General features: G+C 35.1%; 1 protein-coding gene across 1 annotated transcript in view; it reads left to right on the top strand.

Moving 5' to 3' along the window:
- The window catches only part of SLC7A11 (solute carrier family 7 member 11), a 111,507-nt gene that overhangs the window by 19,416 nt on the left and 74,597 nt on the right, over positions 1 to 17,494 (top strand). Inside the window, exons 4-6 of the mRNA XM_051964190.1 lie at positions 4,310 to 4,435; positions 7,870 to 7,969; positions 15,712 to 15,756. Of these exons, the coding sequence (XP_051820150.1) occupies positions 4,310 to 4,435; positions 7,870 to 7,969; positions 15,712 to 15,756 (271 nt within the window). The remainder of the gene's footprint in view (positions 1 to 4,309; positions 4,436 to 7,869; positions 7,970 to 15,711; positions 15,757 to 17,494) is intronic.

Below are 17,494 nucleotides of genomic sequence, written 5' to 3'. Positions count from 1 at the left end.
TCTCTTATGTTATCCATGACTTTATGTTCAGACTCATTAATTAATATCAGACCCTTGTCAGAATTGGCTTTCTTGGGTTTTTACTATGTGTGCAGCTAGAGAAACAAAACATGACTTCTATCACTTAGATACAATTTCTATTGCTCTAAATCAGTATCTTGGCTGTATCATGCTTGGGACTCAATTTGTACCCAAAGACAATACTGGAGATACTCCATTGGACCTGTGTGCTATTTGTCTTCTTTCTTGTTAAATTGTAAGCTATGGATTTCAAATGAGCATTTTCAAATTGAAATTTTATGTAGTATTAGGAAGGGAGAGAGAAAAAAAGGGAGCATAGTCCAGATAAATCTGTACTTTTAATAATCACTTGAAATGAATTAGCTTTTACCTTGAAAATTCTTCCTTATTCATTTTCCAGGAAGAAGAAAAGAACAATTTATAGAATTGTAGTATCCTATCTATTATATTTTACTGGAAAACTTTAAAAACAAAACAAAAAAAGAACTAAAGCTAATCCCAAACACCCAGAAATAATGTTTAGTCAACAATATATATTTGCCTTTTATTTAGAAAGACTCAAATTTTTCCCCCCCTCTCTTCTCAGTCATGATTTAGATCTTCTAGAAAAGCAAGGCCCGTCTATTGCTTTTCTTCTTCCAAGAGTTCATCTTCTACTCAGTAGTCCTTTCATAAAAATAAATGATGATGTCATAAGCTTTCCCCAAGCAAATAGCAGCCCCTGTATAAACTTGTACCAATGGAAATTGAGGGATGAGCCTTTGTTGTTTTTAACCCAAATATAATCTAAAGAACTAAAAAAAAATCCTCCAAACCAAACAAAAATATACACTTACATCAATTTAATATTTACAGTTTTATATATATATATATATATAAATTTCATTTCATTATTATAATAACTGAAATCAAGATTTGAACCTGATTTAAAGTTCACAAAAAAATAAGTAATTTGTATATTGCTTTAAAGTTTACCAAGTGTTTTACATGTCTTCTCTAAGTAATTATTAAGTTCCTGCTTAATAAGTGCCTAAACAAGTTTTTCTTAAGTTAGGCACTATGCTAGTTGCTGAAGAGTCAAGTATAAAGAGGAAGTGTAAGCTTTCATTCTAATGGGGAGAAATAAAAAGGACAGAGACACAGACACACACAAACACACACACACACACACACACACACACACACGTCTATCATTTGCATTGGAGATATAAAAGAATAACACTTTTTGAGGCAAAAGGACCCACATGTGCAAAATTGTTTGTAATAGTCCTTTTTATAGTGACAAGGAACTGGAATTTGAGTGGGTATCCCTCAGTTGGGGAATGGCTAAATAAATTATAGCATATGAATGTAATGGAATATTATTGTTCTATGAGAAATGATGGGCAGGGTCATTTCACAAAAGCCTAGAAAGGCTTACATGATCTGATGCTAAATGAAGTGAGCAGAATCAAGAAAATATACCTAGTAAAAAGAAGATTATGTGATTATCAACTGTTATGGCTTGGTTCTTTTTAACAATGATGATTCAAGGTAATTCCAATAGATTTGTGTGGGAAAGTATTATCTACATCCAGAAACAGAGCTATTAAAACTGAATGTGGATCAAAGCATAGATAGTATTTTCACCTTTGTTGCTTATTTATTTATTTATTTATTGTTTCTTATGTTTTTTCCCCCTTTTGATCAGATATTCTTTTTTTTGTGTGTGTGCAGCATGATGAATATAAAAATGTGTTTAGAAAAATTACACATGTTTAATTTATATTGGCTTGCTTGCTCTCTTGGGGAGGGAGAAGGAGAGCAAGAAAAATTTGGAACACAAGATTTTGCAAAGGTGGATTTTGAAAACTCTTTGCATGTATTTTGAAAAATAAAATAATATTAAAACAAAAAATCTTTTAAAAAGTAACTATTCAAAAATCACATTTATCACATCAGAAAACTGTTTGGAATGTTTTACTCTGAGAAGCATTGAAAAGGTTATAGAAAACTTACACTGTTGGTTAGGACTATTTAAGGGATCTTATACTCCTAAACTCCTGAGGTAGTTCTTAGGTTCCAAAAGTTTGATCTTCATGACTGTGATTTGTTTTTATTGTACTTAGGAAAAGGAATATCAAGGAAAAGAGATTTTGAGGTTTTTAGGACTCTGAGATTTAGTCTTTGAGCCACATAGGTTGGTCTATGGACTTACTGCTATTTGTGAAAAGAAGCCATAACTCATGGAAAATCCAAGGAGACACTACAGTCCATGAGAAATCAAAGAAGAATAGTGCAAGGTCCCCAAAAGAAGAAAGAATGAGAGTGAAAGTTGTTTTTGTTTTTTTAAATTTATTGTGTGGGCAGCTCTTGTTGCCCAGTAGCATTTTTTGAGACAGTTTAACTCCTTTTTCAGTCATGGTAGTAGGTCAAAACTCATAAGAGGGACCACTTAGAATCCTGTAGATGTAGAATCATTTCCTTTAGCAAGAGGCCCCGAGTCAGCAAAATCCATCTATTTGGTAGGATGACCACTGAAAGAACTTCCCAATAATTGTTCCATTTTTCATCATCAATGGTCATAACCTAACCTTGTACTGGGAAGATAGAGGAAAGACAATCTTTAGTGCTGCAGGACCTGGGGAGTAAAGCAAAGATATGGACAAAAAGGAGAGGTCATTTGATGCTACATGAATACAGAAGAAGGAGAATGACAAATACTTGGATTTTACTGAGTTTTATTTCTCCAGCTATAAGATTAGGATTTGGATAAGATAGCTTCATTTAAGGTTCTTTTTAAGCATACATTTCTTTCTGTTTCTGTCTGTTTCTTCTTTCTGTCTCTCTATCTCTTTGTCTCTCTCCCATCTCTGTTTCTGACTGTCTCTCCTCTGTCTTTGTCTCTCTCTGTTTCTGTCTCATTGTCTTTCTCTCGTACTGATCTTAGCTGTGCCAGTGACTATTTGTGTGACATTAGTAAGCCAATTAATCTCTTACTGTAAAAATGAGACCCATGGATTAGTTGGCAAGTCCCTTTCAACTCTAAATTTAAGATAGTATTTCCTCAATGTGGGGGAACTCCAGATATAGAAACTCCTCCCACTTCTCCATATCAGCAATTGGTTTTAGGTAGTTAGTTGCTCATATAGTCACAAAGGTGAGCAGTCAATAAGCATTTGTTAAGTGACCAGGAGGCCAGAGCCTGGCCAGCTATATCAGGCATGATGCTAAGTGCTAGGAAAACAAAGACAAAAGACATTCCTCAATCTCACAGTCTAATGGTGGAAAGAGCATGAACATAATATGGGATACATTATGGGAGCAACTGTGAGGGAAAAATTAAAATAATCAATAGAGGACAGGAACTGATATTAAGAGGAATCAGGAAAGGCTTTTTGTAGAAGGCAAAATTTTAATTGAAACTTGGAAACTGGAAAGTTGTTGGGAGGTGAAGATGAGGAAGGAGAGAATTGCAGATGTGAGGATATCCAAATAGGAATGTCTGGAGTTGGCAGATGGAGGGTCTTGTTTGAGCAAGAGTATCACTTTAGAACTTAGAGTATATGGGGGAACGTACAAGATAAAAAAGACTGGAAAGGTAAGAGAGGATGTTTGGGAAGGGCTTTGAATGCCAAGCAGAGGATTTGTAATTTTGACCATTTAACTGAATAGAGTAGACATGTTCAGGAGAACTTTGGGAAGGTCGCAGGTAGTATGTGTCCAGAGTGCTTGATCTGAATTCAGATTGTTTTGCTCAAAGACAATCCTCTCTCCATTACATTATATTTCCTCTCCAAACCTATTCCCCTATTCTCTATAGCCTCCTTTCTTCCCAAAATTCATTTTCAGCTCAGCTAGGGTGGTAGGAAAAACTAAGAACAATAATAATCATTTATGTTGCTTAACAATCCTGAGGTTTAGCTAATAAAAATATGTTTATTTCTATTTTATCAGTAAGGAAACTGAGGCAAGGTCACATTGATACTAAATTATGAAACCTGATAGAACATGGAGACTTCTAAATCAAAGTCATTTTGATATTTGAGGCAGAAGCCAAAAGTTTAATTTCGGATTTTTGAAATGCTCAAAATTATCAAATTCTGGAGTTCTCTATGTTGATGAAGGCTTAGTGCATCAAGAAGATGGGCAGCTAGATAGTGCAGTGGTCAGAGTGTCAAAGAGAGAGAAAGAAAGAGAGAGAGAGTAATAGAAAGTATATTTATATATATATAATATATATGTATATATATATATTTCATTCCAAACCCAACTTCCTTCAATAACTTTTCCTCTTCTTTCCTTACAGCGGTGGTCATGGTTCTCAATAGCATGAGTGTCAGCTGGAGTGCCCGGATCCAGATTTTTTTAACCTTTTGTAAGCTTACAGCAATTCTGATAATTATAGTCCCTGGAGTTATGCAACTAATTAAAGGTAGGCACTGGAAAGTAAATGCCTTTTAACTACTTATCTGTTTTTGTCTTCTCATTCCAAATTTGAGCTAACACTAGCAGAATCTCTTAATTATCCTCTGCTTGTGAAACTTAAGCTCTATACCATCATCTAATTGATTTGAAGTGTTGTTACTTTGGGGGTGAGATGGTATTTATAGCTGTAGTCTCTAACAAGAGGATAAAGCTTGGACTCTGCATAGAAGAAAAAGCCATAGTGGATTTTCCCAATGGAAAATGCCTTCTTGAAGGCATCATAGAATTTTAGAGGCAGAAGGATTTTCTGGGATCAGTTCATCAGGATGCTTTGTTTTCTTTTATATTGTACATTTTCTTGTTGCCTCCTGCCTTTGAAAAATAAGTGCTTTATGTCTTCTTCTCTTTTCCTTTGCATTTCTTTTCTTGGCCATGACTTTATCACCTTCCTGGTTCTACTTACTTTGCTCTTCATTGGTCCACATTTTCTCCACATTTCTCTGAATTCCAAATAACTGTCATTTGTTTGATGCAAAAATGTCCCATTGAATTCTTGTGTAGCATTTTGTTTAGCCATTTCCTGTTCAACTAATACCTACGTTGTCCCCTCTTCTTTTCCTTCCTTTCTTTTTTTTTTATTTTTCAAAAATGCCTGCAAAGATAGTTTTCAGCATTCATCCTTGCAAAACTTTGTGTTCCAAATTTTTCTCCCTTTTCCTAGACAGCAGATAATCCATTATAAGTTAAACACATGCAGTTCTTCTAAACATATTTCCACATTTATCATGTTGCACAAGCAAAATCAGATCAAAAGAGGGAAAATGCCCTCTTCTTTTTCCATTGAGACTTTGGTAGGAATGGTAGCACTGATTTGATTGATACAGTGAAAAGTGGGTGGGGAAATGTATTGTGGATGGGGGGTGGGGAGGGCAGGACAAGGTGCCTGAACTGGAACTGCAATGATTTCATGATGGATGGCTAGTTGGACATGAGAAGCTCTTTCCTATTTAGTTTTACTAATTGTGTGGGGCCTGCCCTCTAGGCTTCTCCACACAAGATCCTAATTAATACAATTCAATTCAATAAATATTTGTACTAGGCACTGGGGAGGCCATGCCTGAGGGCAGTGCAAAGACAAATAAAACTGTTTTTGCCTTCAAAGAATTTATATTTTATCTAGGAAACAACACTTGATGAGCATAAGAAAAACAAAGTATATATAAAGATATATTTATGCCTGAAAAAATTTGTGCCTGAAAAAAAAAAGTTTTTTTTTTTTTTTTTTGGTTTCTTGTTTTTTGAGGGGACATGAATAGAGAAAGCTACTAGCAGCTTGAGGGAACAGAAAAGGTTTGGTATGGGAATTATCCCTGAGTGGAGATTTGAAGGAAGTTTGAGGTTCTACAGGGTGGAGGAAACATGAGGGACAAAATGTGCCAAAGCATGGACACGGGTGATGAAATGTGTATGAACAACAAGTTTGGCCAGTATGTTGAGTATGTATGCAAAAGAGTAATAAACATTAAGTCAGGAAATATAGGCGAGAGCTGGACTCAAATGCTTAAAATGTCCCAAAGGAATTTTTTATTTATATTTATATATATATGTATGTATATACACACACGTATATACTTATGTTTTTATACACATTTATTATACATACATATTTTATATACATATATATGCATATATATTTATATACATACATTCAGAGGTATCTGTTTAAATTCATTTAATTCAAAAACTCATTCAACAAACATTTTTAAAATTTCTATGACATAAATGAGGATTTGAAATAAACAAACACAAATAAATGATGATAGCTAATATTTATTTAGTGCTTAATATGTGCCAGGTACTGTGCTAAGGACTTTTATAATTACTATTTAATCTAATCATGACAGCAACTCTGAGGACTAAGTGCTATTATTATCCTATTAAATAGATAATGATTAAAACAAAACAAAACAAAAAATGGTCCTGGACTTAAATTCTACTCTGAGGGAGGAAGACAGAAGGGAAAAAGGAAGAGAGAGAGGATACACATTTAAATGAACATATAATATATTCCTAAAGTAATTTCCATTGATGAAGAGAGAAAGTAATGTTAGTGATGCTTTTTTTCATTTTCAAACTTAATAATAAAATATAATATATGCAAGAATTTTGCCATCAGACTGGCTAAAAGATTGGCTGTCTGCTCCTAGTTTTTCTTAATCCATTTGAGATTACCAGATGCCATAGGATTTAGCTTCAAAGCCCACCTTTGACTTTTGCTATCTATATTACCTTGAACTAATCATTGAATTTCCATAGAGCTCAGTTATCTCATCTGTAAAATGAAGTCATTGGATTAGATCAGTGCTGTCAAATTAGAATAGAAATAATCTAGATCCAATAGAGCATTAAACAATAAAGGGGCATCTCGCAGTACTCAAATTGATGTCGCTAAATGCTATCAATGTCCTCTTGTGTTTTTACATATTTTGTTAAATATTTCCAAGTTGCACTTTAATCTGGTTCTGCTTGTATTTAGGAATGTTTCTGGGTCTTGTAAATTTGCCTTTTATGGATTAGATGACATCTGTGGTCTTTTATGGTTTTAAAACTGTGAGACTGGGACACCTAGTGGTCAGTTCCAATTTGGCTGTCATTGTCTAGCATGGGTCGTGGGGCAGAAGTTGGGGTGCATATTTTTACCAAGCAGGGTAATCTGTAGTATCAAAAGCATCATAGGATCATTGACTTAGAGATGGAAAATCTTCATTATAGCCTCACTAATTTTACAGATGAGGAAAATGAAGTGCAGAGAGATTGTGACTTGTTTTGCAATGCCAGACTGGTAGTAAGTCATAAAGATGAAACTCACGTCCAGGTCCTAGGATTTACCATCAAAGCTCCTTTCACTGCACTCTGCTTCCTCATTCATTCAGTAGACTCAAGCATGGTGAAAACCCTTAACCCAAGATGCCTTGAAAACTACTGTTTAGGAATATTATTATTTTTTTCTAATGTTCTTAAAAATATGACATATTTGTGTTTGAGCCATAATGATTGAATAATATATTTATTGTTGGTGTTGTTTTGCACCTATGATTTTTATTAATTTGGAAGACTTTGATGCTGTTTGGAAACTCCTTCCACTAATACAGAATTCTAATTCATCCGTAACTTAATAGTCCTTAACAGCTGCCTGGATGTCTGGGAAGTTGTCAGTCTGCCCATGGATTTTACATCTTGGGTCAAGACTGGAGGACAAACTTTCCTGACTCCTCCACGGCTGCCTTTCTCTCCACTCATTACGCCAAACTATCTTTCTCCAAAAAATGTGTGTGTGTGTATATGTGTGTGTGTGTGTGTGTGTGTGTGTGTGTGTGTGTGTGTGAGAGAGAGAGAGATTCAACAATTCATACAATTATTTATTTTTATTTGATTTTCTAGGTGAAACCCAGCACTTTAAAGATGCCTTTTCTGGAAATGATGCCAGTATTATGAGATTACCATTGGCTTTTTATTATGGAATGTATGCATATGCTGGTTGGTAAGTTGATTTCTCTGTTTTTCAGGTGGCAGCCAGTGTGTGTATTTGTTCCTAAATGTTTTATTTAAAATTTTTTTTTGAAGGAAATCAGAGTTAAATAACTTGCTCATGGTCCCACAGCTACTAACCATCTGAGGCAGATCCTCCTGATTCCAGGGCATATCCATGCTCTATCTACTGTGGCACTTAGTTGCCCCCTACATTTGTTGCCCCAAACAGCATCAAAGTTCTCCAAATTAATGAAAATCATAGGCCCAAAACAACACCCAAAACAACAGTATTCTTCATTTGACATGAAGAAAGGGAAGAATGGGAGTCACTTTCCTCAATTCCTGACCCCTTTGTATCCATATACCTGAGCTTAAACAACTGTGTGGTTCAGTTTTGATTAAATGACATTTTTCTAAGACTAAGAATTTGTTAGATCAAATGCAAACATTTATTATTCTTTGTAGAGCACTGTGCCATCAGGGGGAGTAAAATACTTAAAGAAGTCATCCTCTCTGTCTTATTTTCTAGTAAAGGAGTAATATGCAAAAATTATATGATAATTAGAAAATTAGAACAAAGTGCTCTTTAGGAGGTTTGAGTAAAGACAAAAGTTAGGGATAAAGTTCTTGAAGAAGGTGGCGTTTGAGTTAGACAAGAATTCAAAAGGAGAAAAATGGGAAGTCTTTGAGGGATACAGTCAGTGTGAACAGTGACATGAGGACTTGAGAGAATGGAATAGTATTTGTTTACCTTATTATGTATATGTTAAACTACAATAAATCCTCATCTTTAAATGTTGAGACAAGATGGAGCAGGGAAGAAGCAACAGTTCCTTCATCAATGCCCAAAAGCTCTGATTTTGTTGGTAGGAGAATTTCTGTCACTAATGAAGATCACAGAAGCTTAACGAGCTCTCTTAGGCTCAGAAGGATTCTGAGTAGTTGCTTGGGGTGACTCAAGAATTAAGTATCAGAGATTTGGGGTTTGATCTCATACTTCCCCGACTTGAAGTCCAGTATGCTGCCTGTGACTGTTCGTTAGATATTAATTCCTCCTTGTCAAAATATCTTTTATCTGTGGGTCTCAAGAGTCTTTTATACTGATTAATTCTCTTCACATTCCCATGAGAAAGGGAAATATTTCAGATTAAGAAATCAGTCAGAGACTCCCAAGAGGTAAGATGACATTCAAAGACAGGGACTAGAAACCGAGATAATGAGCTCAGTTGTATAGGACAGACCAATTCTACTTCAAAGTACCTAGTTTCTTAAGTTCCTTAAATACCTGGAAATAGAAATAGGTAAAAAAAAAAACTGATTAGAGACCTTATTTATCACAGAAATGTTGCCTTTCAAGCACTTCCAACAAGGACAACAATGTGGCTAAAGACGTGGGACTTTGCATTTATTACTTTATTAGCAGAGCTGAATAACAAGTATCATAGATAAAATCCCTTTCTTCCCTCCGCCTATTTATTGCAGTAGGACCACATAAGAAAAATGATTATGTATTTCTAAGAGAGTGCCAGGTGAGCTCAACAGATTACACAAGAGACTGTAAACAAAAAAACCATTCTGGTAAACTCCCAATTGAACAGGATGGACTTTGACCATGGCAAAAAAAAATTAACACTTAGTTTGGTTTCTCTTTGTCCCAAATCTCTTATTCAGCTGCCTGTCTCCATTGGCATTTGATGTATCCAAATTTAATATTTGACACTGAGAAATTTTTTTGTGTGTTTTTAGAGGACCTTGGAGATGAAACAATCTCATATCTTGCCTAGCAGGGATCTTGTAATTATTACCAGTCTTTCCACTGTTACATAGCTCTTAAGAGTTATGCAGTAGGATTAGCCCAAATTATCTGGAAGCTCTGTGTCCTGTGTATGTGTGTAAGGCAATTGGGGTTAAGTGACTTGCTCAGGGTCACATAGCCAGTAAGTGTCTGAGACTGGATTTGAACTCAGGTTCTCCTGACTCCCGGAGCTAGAGCTCTATCTTCTTCAACACTTAGCTGCTCCTTCAGACTATATGTCTTGAGAAAAATCTGCATAATATATTCTAAAGTCAAATTCACATACATTTTCTTATGGTCTTTGGTTAGGTCCATTCGAATAAGATTCAGTCAATTAAATTTAACCAGCATTAATTAAGCTTCTACTATGGACAAGACATGGTGCAAGGCACTGGGAATATAAGGAAAAAGATAAAAGCGTCTTTACCCCCAGAAACTTTAATTCTATTGGGACTAGGGGGGATATACAGTGGGTATATAGGTAATAATAATAGCTGGAATTTTTATAATGAATTAAAATCTGTGAAGCACTTGTAATAAGTAAGATCTTACATAGTATGAAAGGACCTGAAGTTCATTCAAACTAATCCTTTCATTTTATGAATGCAGAAACTGAGGCTAAGAGATATTATGACTTGGCCAAAATCATACAGTAGTAGCAGAACTAGGATTTAAAACCACAGTCCCCAATTCTAAATCTAGCAGTGTTTCTATAGCACTACTCTTAGAGATGGCTGGACAGATAGTTGGGAGGAGTAACTCAAATTTCATAATGCATTATGAGAAAAAGACATCAGAGAAACAAAAGAAAGAGGTGAAATTTGAATACATTGCCCTTGATTCCAAATCAGGGATTTCTTTCTTCCCTTTCCTGAGGAGGTACCGTACTGTCCCCTCAGAAGCTGACTGGAAAAACAAATGGAAAGTAACACATTTCATGGAAAAATGAAAGTCCTATGTTAGAGGAATAAAAGAAAAAATCACTCCCTAATGTGAAATATTTGGGATAGGGCCACTTTGTGGGATGTGGGAAAGGGCGAAAGGCATGTTTATATATGAGCGAGAGTCTGAGGACAGAGATAGGTAAAAGTAGCTATGGGGAGAATAATATGAATCTTGTGGTCAGGAGATCTGGTTTTGAAAACCATGTCTTCCATATAACCAGGTGAATGGTGGGAATGGGAATGGTGCCCATTCATTGTAAGACTGAATTAGTTACTTCCTTTTTCTGAGTCTCCGAAGGTTTCTTTCCCCCTTTATGAAATGCAGGGGCAAGAGTGGGGAATTCTGAAGTCTCCTTCTTGCTTTAATAGTTGACTCCTGTGGCTTTAGGAATGCCTTTTGGAGTTTATAGCTGTTTGCTAAAATTTTTAAACATCTCCAGGCAAAAAGTATTGAAAGAATGCTTTCCTTGCTTAATCTGGGTTTGCAATGGGACTGTCTCCTAACAGAAGTATTACAATATATTGGAAAAATACTGTCGACCTCCCAGGGTACCAGTGTGAAATATTTGCTTGTATATTCTGAAGGCATTTTTTTTTTCATTGCTATTCAAGTATATGCATTAGCCTTGAAGCAGTTTCCTTTCCTGACACATTCTCATGTCACCTGCGATGTTCTAAGCAATCCTGTCTCACTGCTATAACTTTTTCAGGCTTTACATTCTTGCTCAAAATATCAAGAGTGTCTGAATGTTTGACTTGTGTGGCAGTTAAGCAGAAATCTTTTTTTTTTTTTTAAACTTCTGGAATAGGTAGGATCCATGTGGAGTCATATCTCCATCTGTGTAGAACTGTAAGGAAAACTATCTCATCCAATTCTCTAATTTTATACAAGACAAAACTAAGATTCAAAGTCTACCAAATTCAACTAAGTCATTAGTATCAAGAACTGGGATTTGAATCCAGTTCATATTACTCCAATTCCATGGACAGGTAGCTTATACAAGATTAGAAATGTTCAAAATGGTGGTCTCCATCTGAATGTTGAAGCACATAGATCAAACTGTGTGGATTTGTAAATATTTTAGCAAAGTAGTAATAAATACAATAATAGCTGACGTTCATAAAGGGCTTTAAAGTTTACAAAGAGATTTATCCAAATTATTTCATTTAAATTTCACAACAGACCCATGTAGGTATCTTCCTTCAATTCTCGTCCTCCCAAAGACAGAATTCCTACCTTGGCTATTCTATATTTGTGGATTTTTATGGATGAACCCTGTTTATCTTTTGTTTCTCTCATGGATTTCCATAATGCATTATAATCTTTGAATTATATTTCCCAACTATCTGTCCAGCCACCCCGGAGAGTAGTGCTATTGAAACAATGCTAAATTTAGAATTGGGGACTTTTGGTTTCGAATCTTAGTCCTGCTACTATTATTGGTATGCCCTAATTTTATTTTAAAAATAAAGAAAACAATTCCAGAGATCTTGGTTTTATGGCATGTCCAAAGTCAAAAAGCAAAGTGACCATTAGGGTTAATACTGAAATCATGTTTCATGTTTATCTACATTTAGAAAATCATTTTCTTCACAACAGTGCAAGTATTGTGACTATGTAGATAAGTTGTATCAGAGTTTGGGTCTGATCTCAGGTCTTGATTCCTAGTCTGGTATTCTTTTTCCTGAACCTTGCTGGACTGGATCTTTGGTGTCTAGCTTTCCAAAGAAAGCTGAAGATTTTAGGTGACTCAGTGGACAGAGTCCTTGATCTGGAATTGGGAACACCCGTGTCCAGATCCCACCTCAGAAACTTAGTAGCTCCGTAACTTAGAGCAGATCACTCATTCAACCTCTGTTTGCTTCAGTTTCCTTAATTGTAACATGGTGATGATAATAGCAATTACCTCAAAAGATTGTTGTGAGATAATATGTGTCAAGTGTTAAGCTCAGTTCCTGAAAAATAGTGGGCATTTATAGAGTAGATATTTGTACAATTATAAGTGCTATTATTGTTATCATTGTTATAATACCTCCCCAAATTCAATAGTCATTAAATATTACTCGTGCAAAGGCAAACTGAAGTTTTGGTCATTAAATTGGATGTCAAAAGTATTAACCCCTCCCACCATTATATTTTTTATCTTGATTCCTGTGTTTTATCTTCTTCCCATTGTGAATGCAGATTTTCCTTACCTGCTTTCCTTGTTATCATTTCCACAGTCTTCCTCCAGTATTTCTTTCCTCCAGATCTTTATGCTATTTTCCATCTAAAATAAGTACCCATTTCTCCTCAGGGTTTTTACACGTTTTGTTATTGCTACTCAGAAGGGACTTGACAGATCATAAAATAAAAAGCATCAGAAGAAATCTGTAGAGGTCTTTTATTTAGTCACCCCCTTATCCTTTTATGGAGCGTTTATGATTTAAGGGATTTTGTCTCCTCTGACTCTGTTGTTGTTGCTGTTCTTATCCCTGCAGTCATTGTATCATATATTCAAAAGTGAAAAAGACCTGAGAGAACATAAAATCTAATCCCTGCTTTTTGAAACTTGGATACCTGAGAAGTTAAGATATCACTCAATAGTCACAGAGGTAATAAGTATCAGAGGCAGAATTTGAACTTAGGTTTTTCTCACTCTACCCCTAAGGCTCTTTCTTTTGTGCCCCCTTGCTGCCTCATCCCAGTTTCACTGGGGTTGAATATTCTAATCTTTGAGACTCCCAAGTCTTAGAGATTGGTATCATTGCTAGAATTCTCAGCCTTTTAAAGGATCTACCTTTCCCTGGTCTTTCTCCTAGGTACAGGAGTACTGATTTCTAGTGAAGGTTCTTGGAAGACACTTTCTAGGTAAAACCCTAATATTTTTCCTTAGGCTTTATAAATACATATCCCTTACTTCCAGTTACTATCCATGTGATTTTTGGTTAGTCTCAACCTCTCTGGACCTCGATGTCCGATTCTATAAAAAGATGTAGTTGTGGAGAAGACTAAAATAAAATCATGTTGGGGTCAGTATCTGATTGTGATTTCCCAGACTAATATAAGACCAAAAAGCTCTACCCTAGGTTGGGTATGAATAGCCCATATGAACATTTGGAGTGGATGCATGTCTCATGAAAAAATAAGTTTGAACTAGATGGTAGAAGACCCATTCTGGCTTTTGGTTCTTTAACCTTTCTAATCTTCGATACTTTGACTCTCAATATAGCCTAGGATTGTAATGGTTTTCTTGGCTATAATATCCCACAATTGACTCATTGAGCTTATCATCCAAACCTAAACATCTTTTCAGACAAATAACTATCTGGTCTAGTTAATCCTATCTTATATTAGTGAAATTGGTATTTTGAACTCCAGTGTAAAATATTTTACATTCATCCTTTTCAGATTTCGGCTTAGTTTCAGCCCAATCTTTCTCTGTGCTCATCTGAATTCCCTGAAACATATTCTGTTGTTTGTTGATACATAGAATGCTGAACTGTCAAAATTGAGGTTGATTTATGCAATGGGCAAAGCTTAAGTCTGGACCAGTAGGCTGTGACCTTAAATAATTGAGAAAGGAAGACATATTCTAACTAGTTCAGAGGGGAAGCACTTGGTTTATGAGATCAGAAGAAAAGCTATGTGAAATAAGGAACTGTATGACAAATTCAACTGTAGTAATGAGCAGAGATATATCACTTAGAATAATCAATTTTTCCAGTTTTAGAATCAATTAGAAATGGAACTGCAATTAAGAAACTTTTTAGTTTAAAGATGATGATGATAGTTTAGAGATAATGATGATGATGGTGGTGGTATTGAGCCAGCTTAAGGAATTGATTACTTAAAAAAGAAAACAACTGGAATTAGGGAGGCAGATATTTATGAGAGTGCTGGAATTCACTGTTAGTTTTATAGTATATCATGTTAGTCTTACATTTTTTTTTCTAAGTACTTCATATTCTTCAAGAAAGAATTATTTAAAAAAACAAGGGGTAAAACAGGAACTGGGCACTTTTTCTAAAAAAGCATATGCAGTCTAGGTATGTGTATCTGTAAATGTAAGTGTGAATATGTATGTATATGCATATATGTGTATATGTGTGTGTGTATATGTGTGCTTCCCTTTTTCCCCACTTCTTTGAGTTGTTCTGGACCATAATCATTGTATCATATACATGATCCATGAATACATGATCCATGTAGAAGTATTCATCATGCTTTGCTTTCCCTATCTGACCAGAGCTTCAGTTTCTGAAACTTGCTTTTTAGGCATTAAAATGAACACATGCCACTTTAGGCACTAACTTTTAAAATGGACCTTTATTGTCAGTTTGGACTCGCCAATTCAGTGTCTTTCCATCAAAGTCACTTCTCCAAGCAGAGTCAAACATCCAGCCCTTGGGTCTTGGAACATTGCTTGCTTGCTGCAGAATCAAGTCTGACACTTAACAGAGATGAAGTGTGACAAGTTTGATGATTTTTGTCCTAGGTTAATAGAAGGCTTTAAGTACATTGAGCTCTCACAAGCAGAAATTCAAGACATTTTCATCTCGGCATACTCAGAGTTTGTAGCCACATTCATTCACCTAGTTAATGGTTATTTCATCTTGTCAAGCCCTTGGTTGCAAGGAATTGCAATGAGCAAAATAGTGTGTACAGAAAAGGTGACTTTTCACTTTAAATATATTTTCAAAATAAGTTTTAAATCACATAACTATGGCTCTATTTGTAGTGTGGCTCAAATGATAATGCTTTATCTTAAATTTAATCTAATTAAAATAAATTAAATTCCACCAGCATTTATTAAGCAATTTCTCTCCACTAGGGGCTGTATAAGGTGCAAGGATAGGACAAAAAGAAAGAGAAAAATGAAACGGTCTTTGCCCTGAAGGAGAATAAGTTCTACTAAGAGGCTATATTTACTTATATTATATATTTATAATATTATTTATATTTGCTTTAAATTACTATATAATTATCATTAGTTGTTATTCCTTCCCACTCATTGAATTCTTCTTTGATAGGTTTTATCTCAACTTTGTTACTGAAGAAGTAGAAAATCCTGAGAAGTAAGTACTAATATTTACTTTCATTTTAAAACATTTATTAAAACGAACATGCCAACTTAGAGCATAGGCAATTCCATGCTGTTTATCTCTCCACACTCCACACCCCTCAGATAAATGAGATCTATTTGAATTCTGCCTGGGAGATTTGTTATTTTTGGAATAAAGTAACCTCATTGTGTATTCTATTTTCCTGGCTGGCTCTAGAAGTAGAAAAGCCAGATGGACAGAGGTCCTTCTTACGTGGCTAAACTCTTGACCAATGGTTCCTATGTATACAATATCATGTTTATTTGTGGATTTCCCTATCACTGAAGTAATCCAGTAGACAAGAAGAGTTCTAGCAGACAGTTATTTCAGTTATTGAGAATGTTTATAGAAAATTACTGTTTTTCAGGGGACTGGATTATTATAATGACTGTGTAGGAGAACATAGAACTCCAGTTTAAGATGGAGTTTTCTATGTATATCCACAAAATGCATACACATGTATTTATATATGTTTTTGTAATATATTTGTGTATATATATATATATGTGTGTGTGTGTGTGTCTGTACATATACATATATGTGTGTATCTATCTATATCACTCAATCTATCTATCATCTATATTTTATATATATATACATATACATATATATATATGAGAGATGAGAGAAAGAGAAAGAAAGAGAGAGAGAGAGAAAGAGAGAGAGAGAGAGAGAGAGAGAGAGAGAGAGAGAGAGAGAGAGAAGAGAGAACAAATGGGAGGTAACGTCAATGAGAAGATGCTAGCTAATTTAAAGAACTTTTGAAGAAAGTGAGATTTAACTGAATCTTGAGAAACCAGGAAGCTTTGATGAGGAAGAAAAAAATTCTAGGAAGAGGGATTAATCAGTGAAAAAACATGGCATGTCATCTCTAAGAACACCAGAAAAAAATAAGTGTTATTGAATTGTAGAATACATGTAAGGAATAAAGTATAAGAAATTTGGCAAGGTAGGAAAGGGGTCAAATTGAACAATTATTAATAGCCAAAAAGAAATTTTTATATTTTGTCCTAAAGGTGAGAGGGAGAAAGTTACTAGTATTTACTGAGTAGGGAATGATATGGTTAGTCTTGTGCTTTAGGAAGATTCCTTTGGCAGATTAGTGGAGAATGGAATGAAGTGGTGACAGACTTGAGGCAGAGAGATTGATCAGAAAGCTAGTCCAAAAGTCTAAATATGAAGTGTTGAGTCCCTATACTAGGATGGAAGCTGAAACCGTATGAGTGAGAAGGAGAGGAGAGACAGTGATATATTTGAGAGATGTTATGAAATTAGAGACAAGATGACCTGGCAACAAATGAATATGTGAGGTGAATGGGAATCACATTTTGAGGATGATACCAATGTTGGGGATCCTGGGTGTTTGGAAGAGAGTGGGGAGTTTAACAACAAGAAAAGTGTTTGAAAGAGGAAAAGATTTGTAGGGAAAATAATGATTTCTATTTTTGGACATGTTGAGTTTAATCTTCATTGAACAGAAATATTTTGGAGCCTTGTTGAGATTTTGTGTTAACTAGATCACAATTAAGGGATAGTCACCTTGTAAGACTACAGTTGAGATGCTATATACACTTTGGACTGTGATTTCACACTGTTCAGTTGTAGAAATGGGCCATGTTTAGCTGAGAGAATAGAAACCTTAAGGGGTATAAGAAAACTATGTTTCTGAAGGGTTGTCAACTGGAAAAAAAAAGGATTAGATAGTCTGCTT

The sequence above is a fragment of the Antechinus flavipes genome, chromosome 6 (assembly GCF_016432865.1).
Source record: "Antechinus flavipes isolate AdamAnt ecotype Samford, QLD, Australia chromosome 6, AdamAnt_v2, whole genome shotgun sequence".
In the NCBI taxonomy this organism is placed as follows: domain Eukaryota; kingdom Metazoa; phylum Chordata; class Mammalia; order Dasyuromorphia; family Dasyuridae; genus Antechinus; species Antechinus flavipes.
Note: the sequence above shows the minus strand (reverse complement) of the source record. Positions and strands in the feature narration are given on the sequence as shown.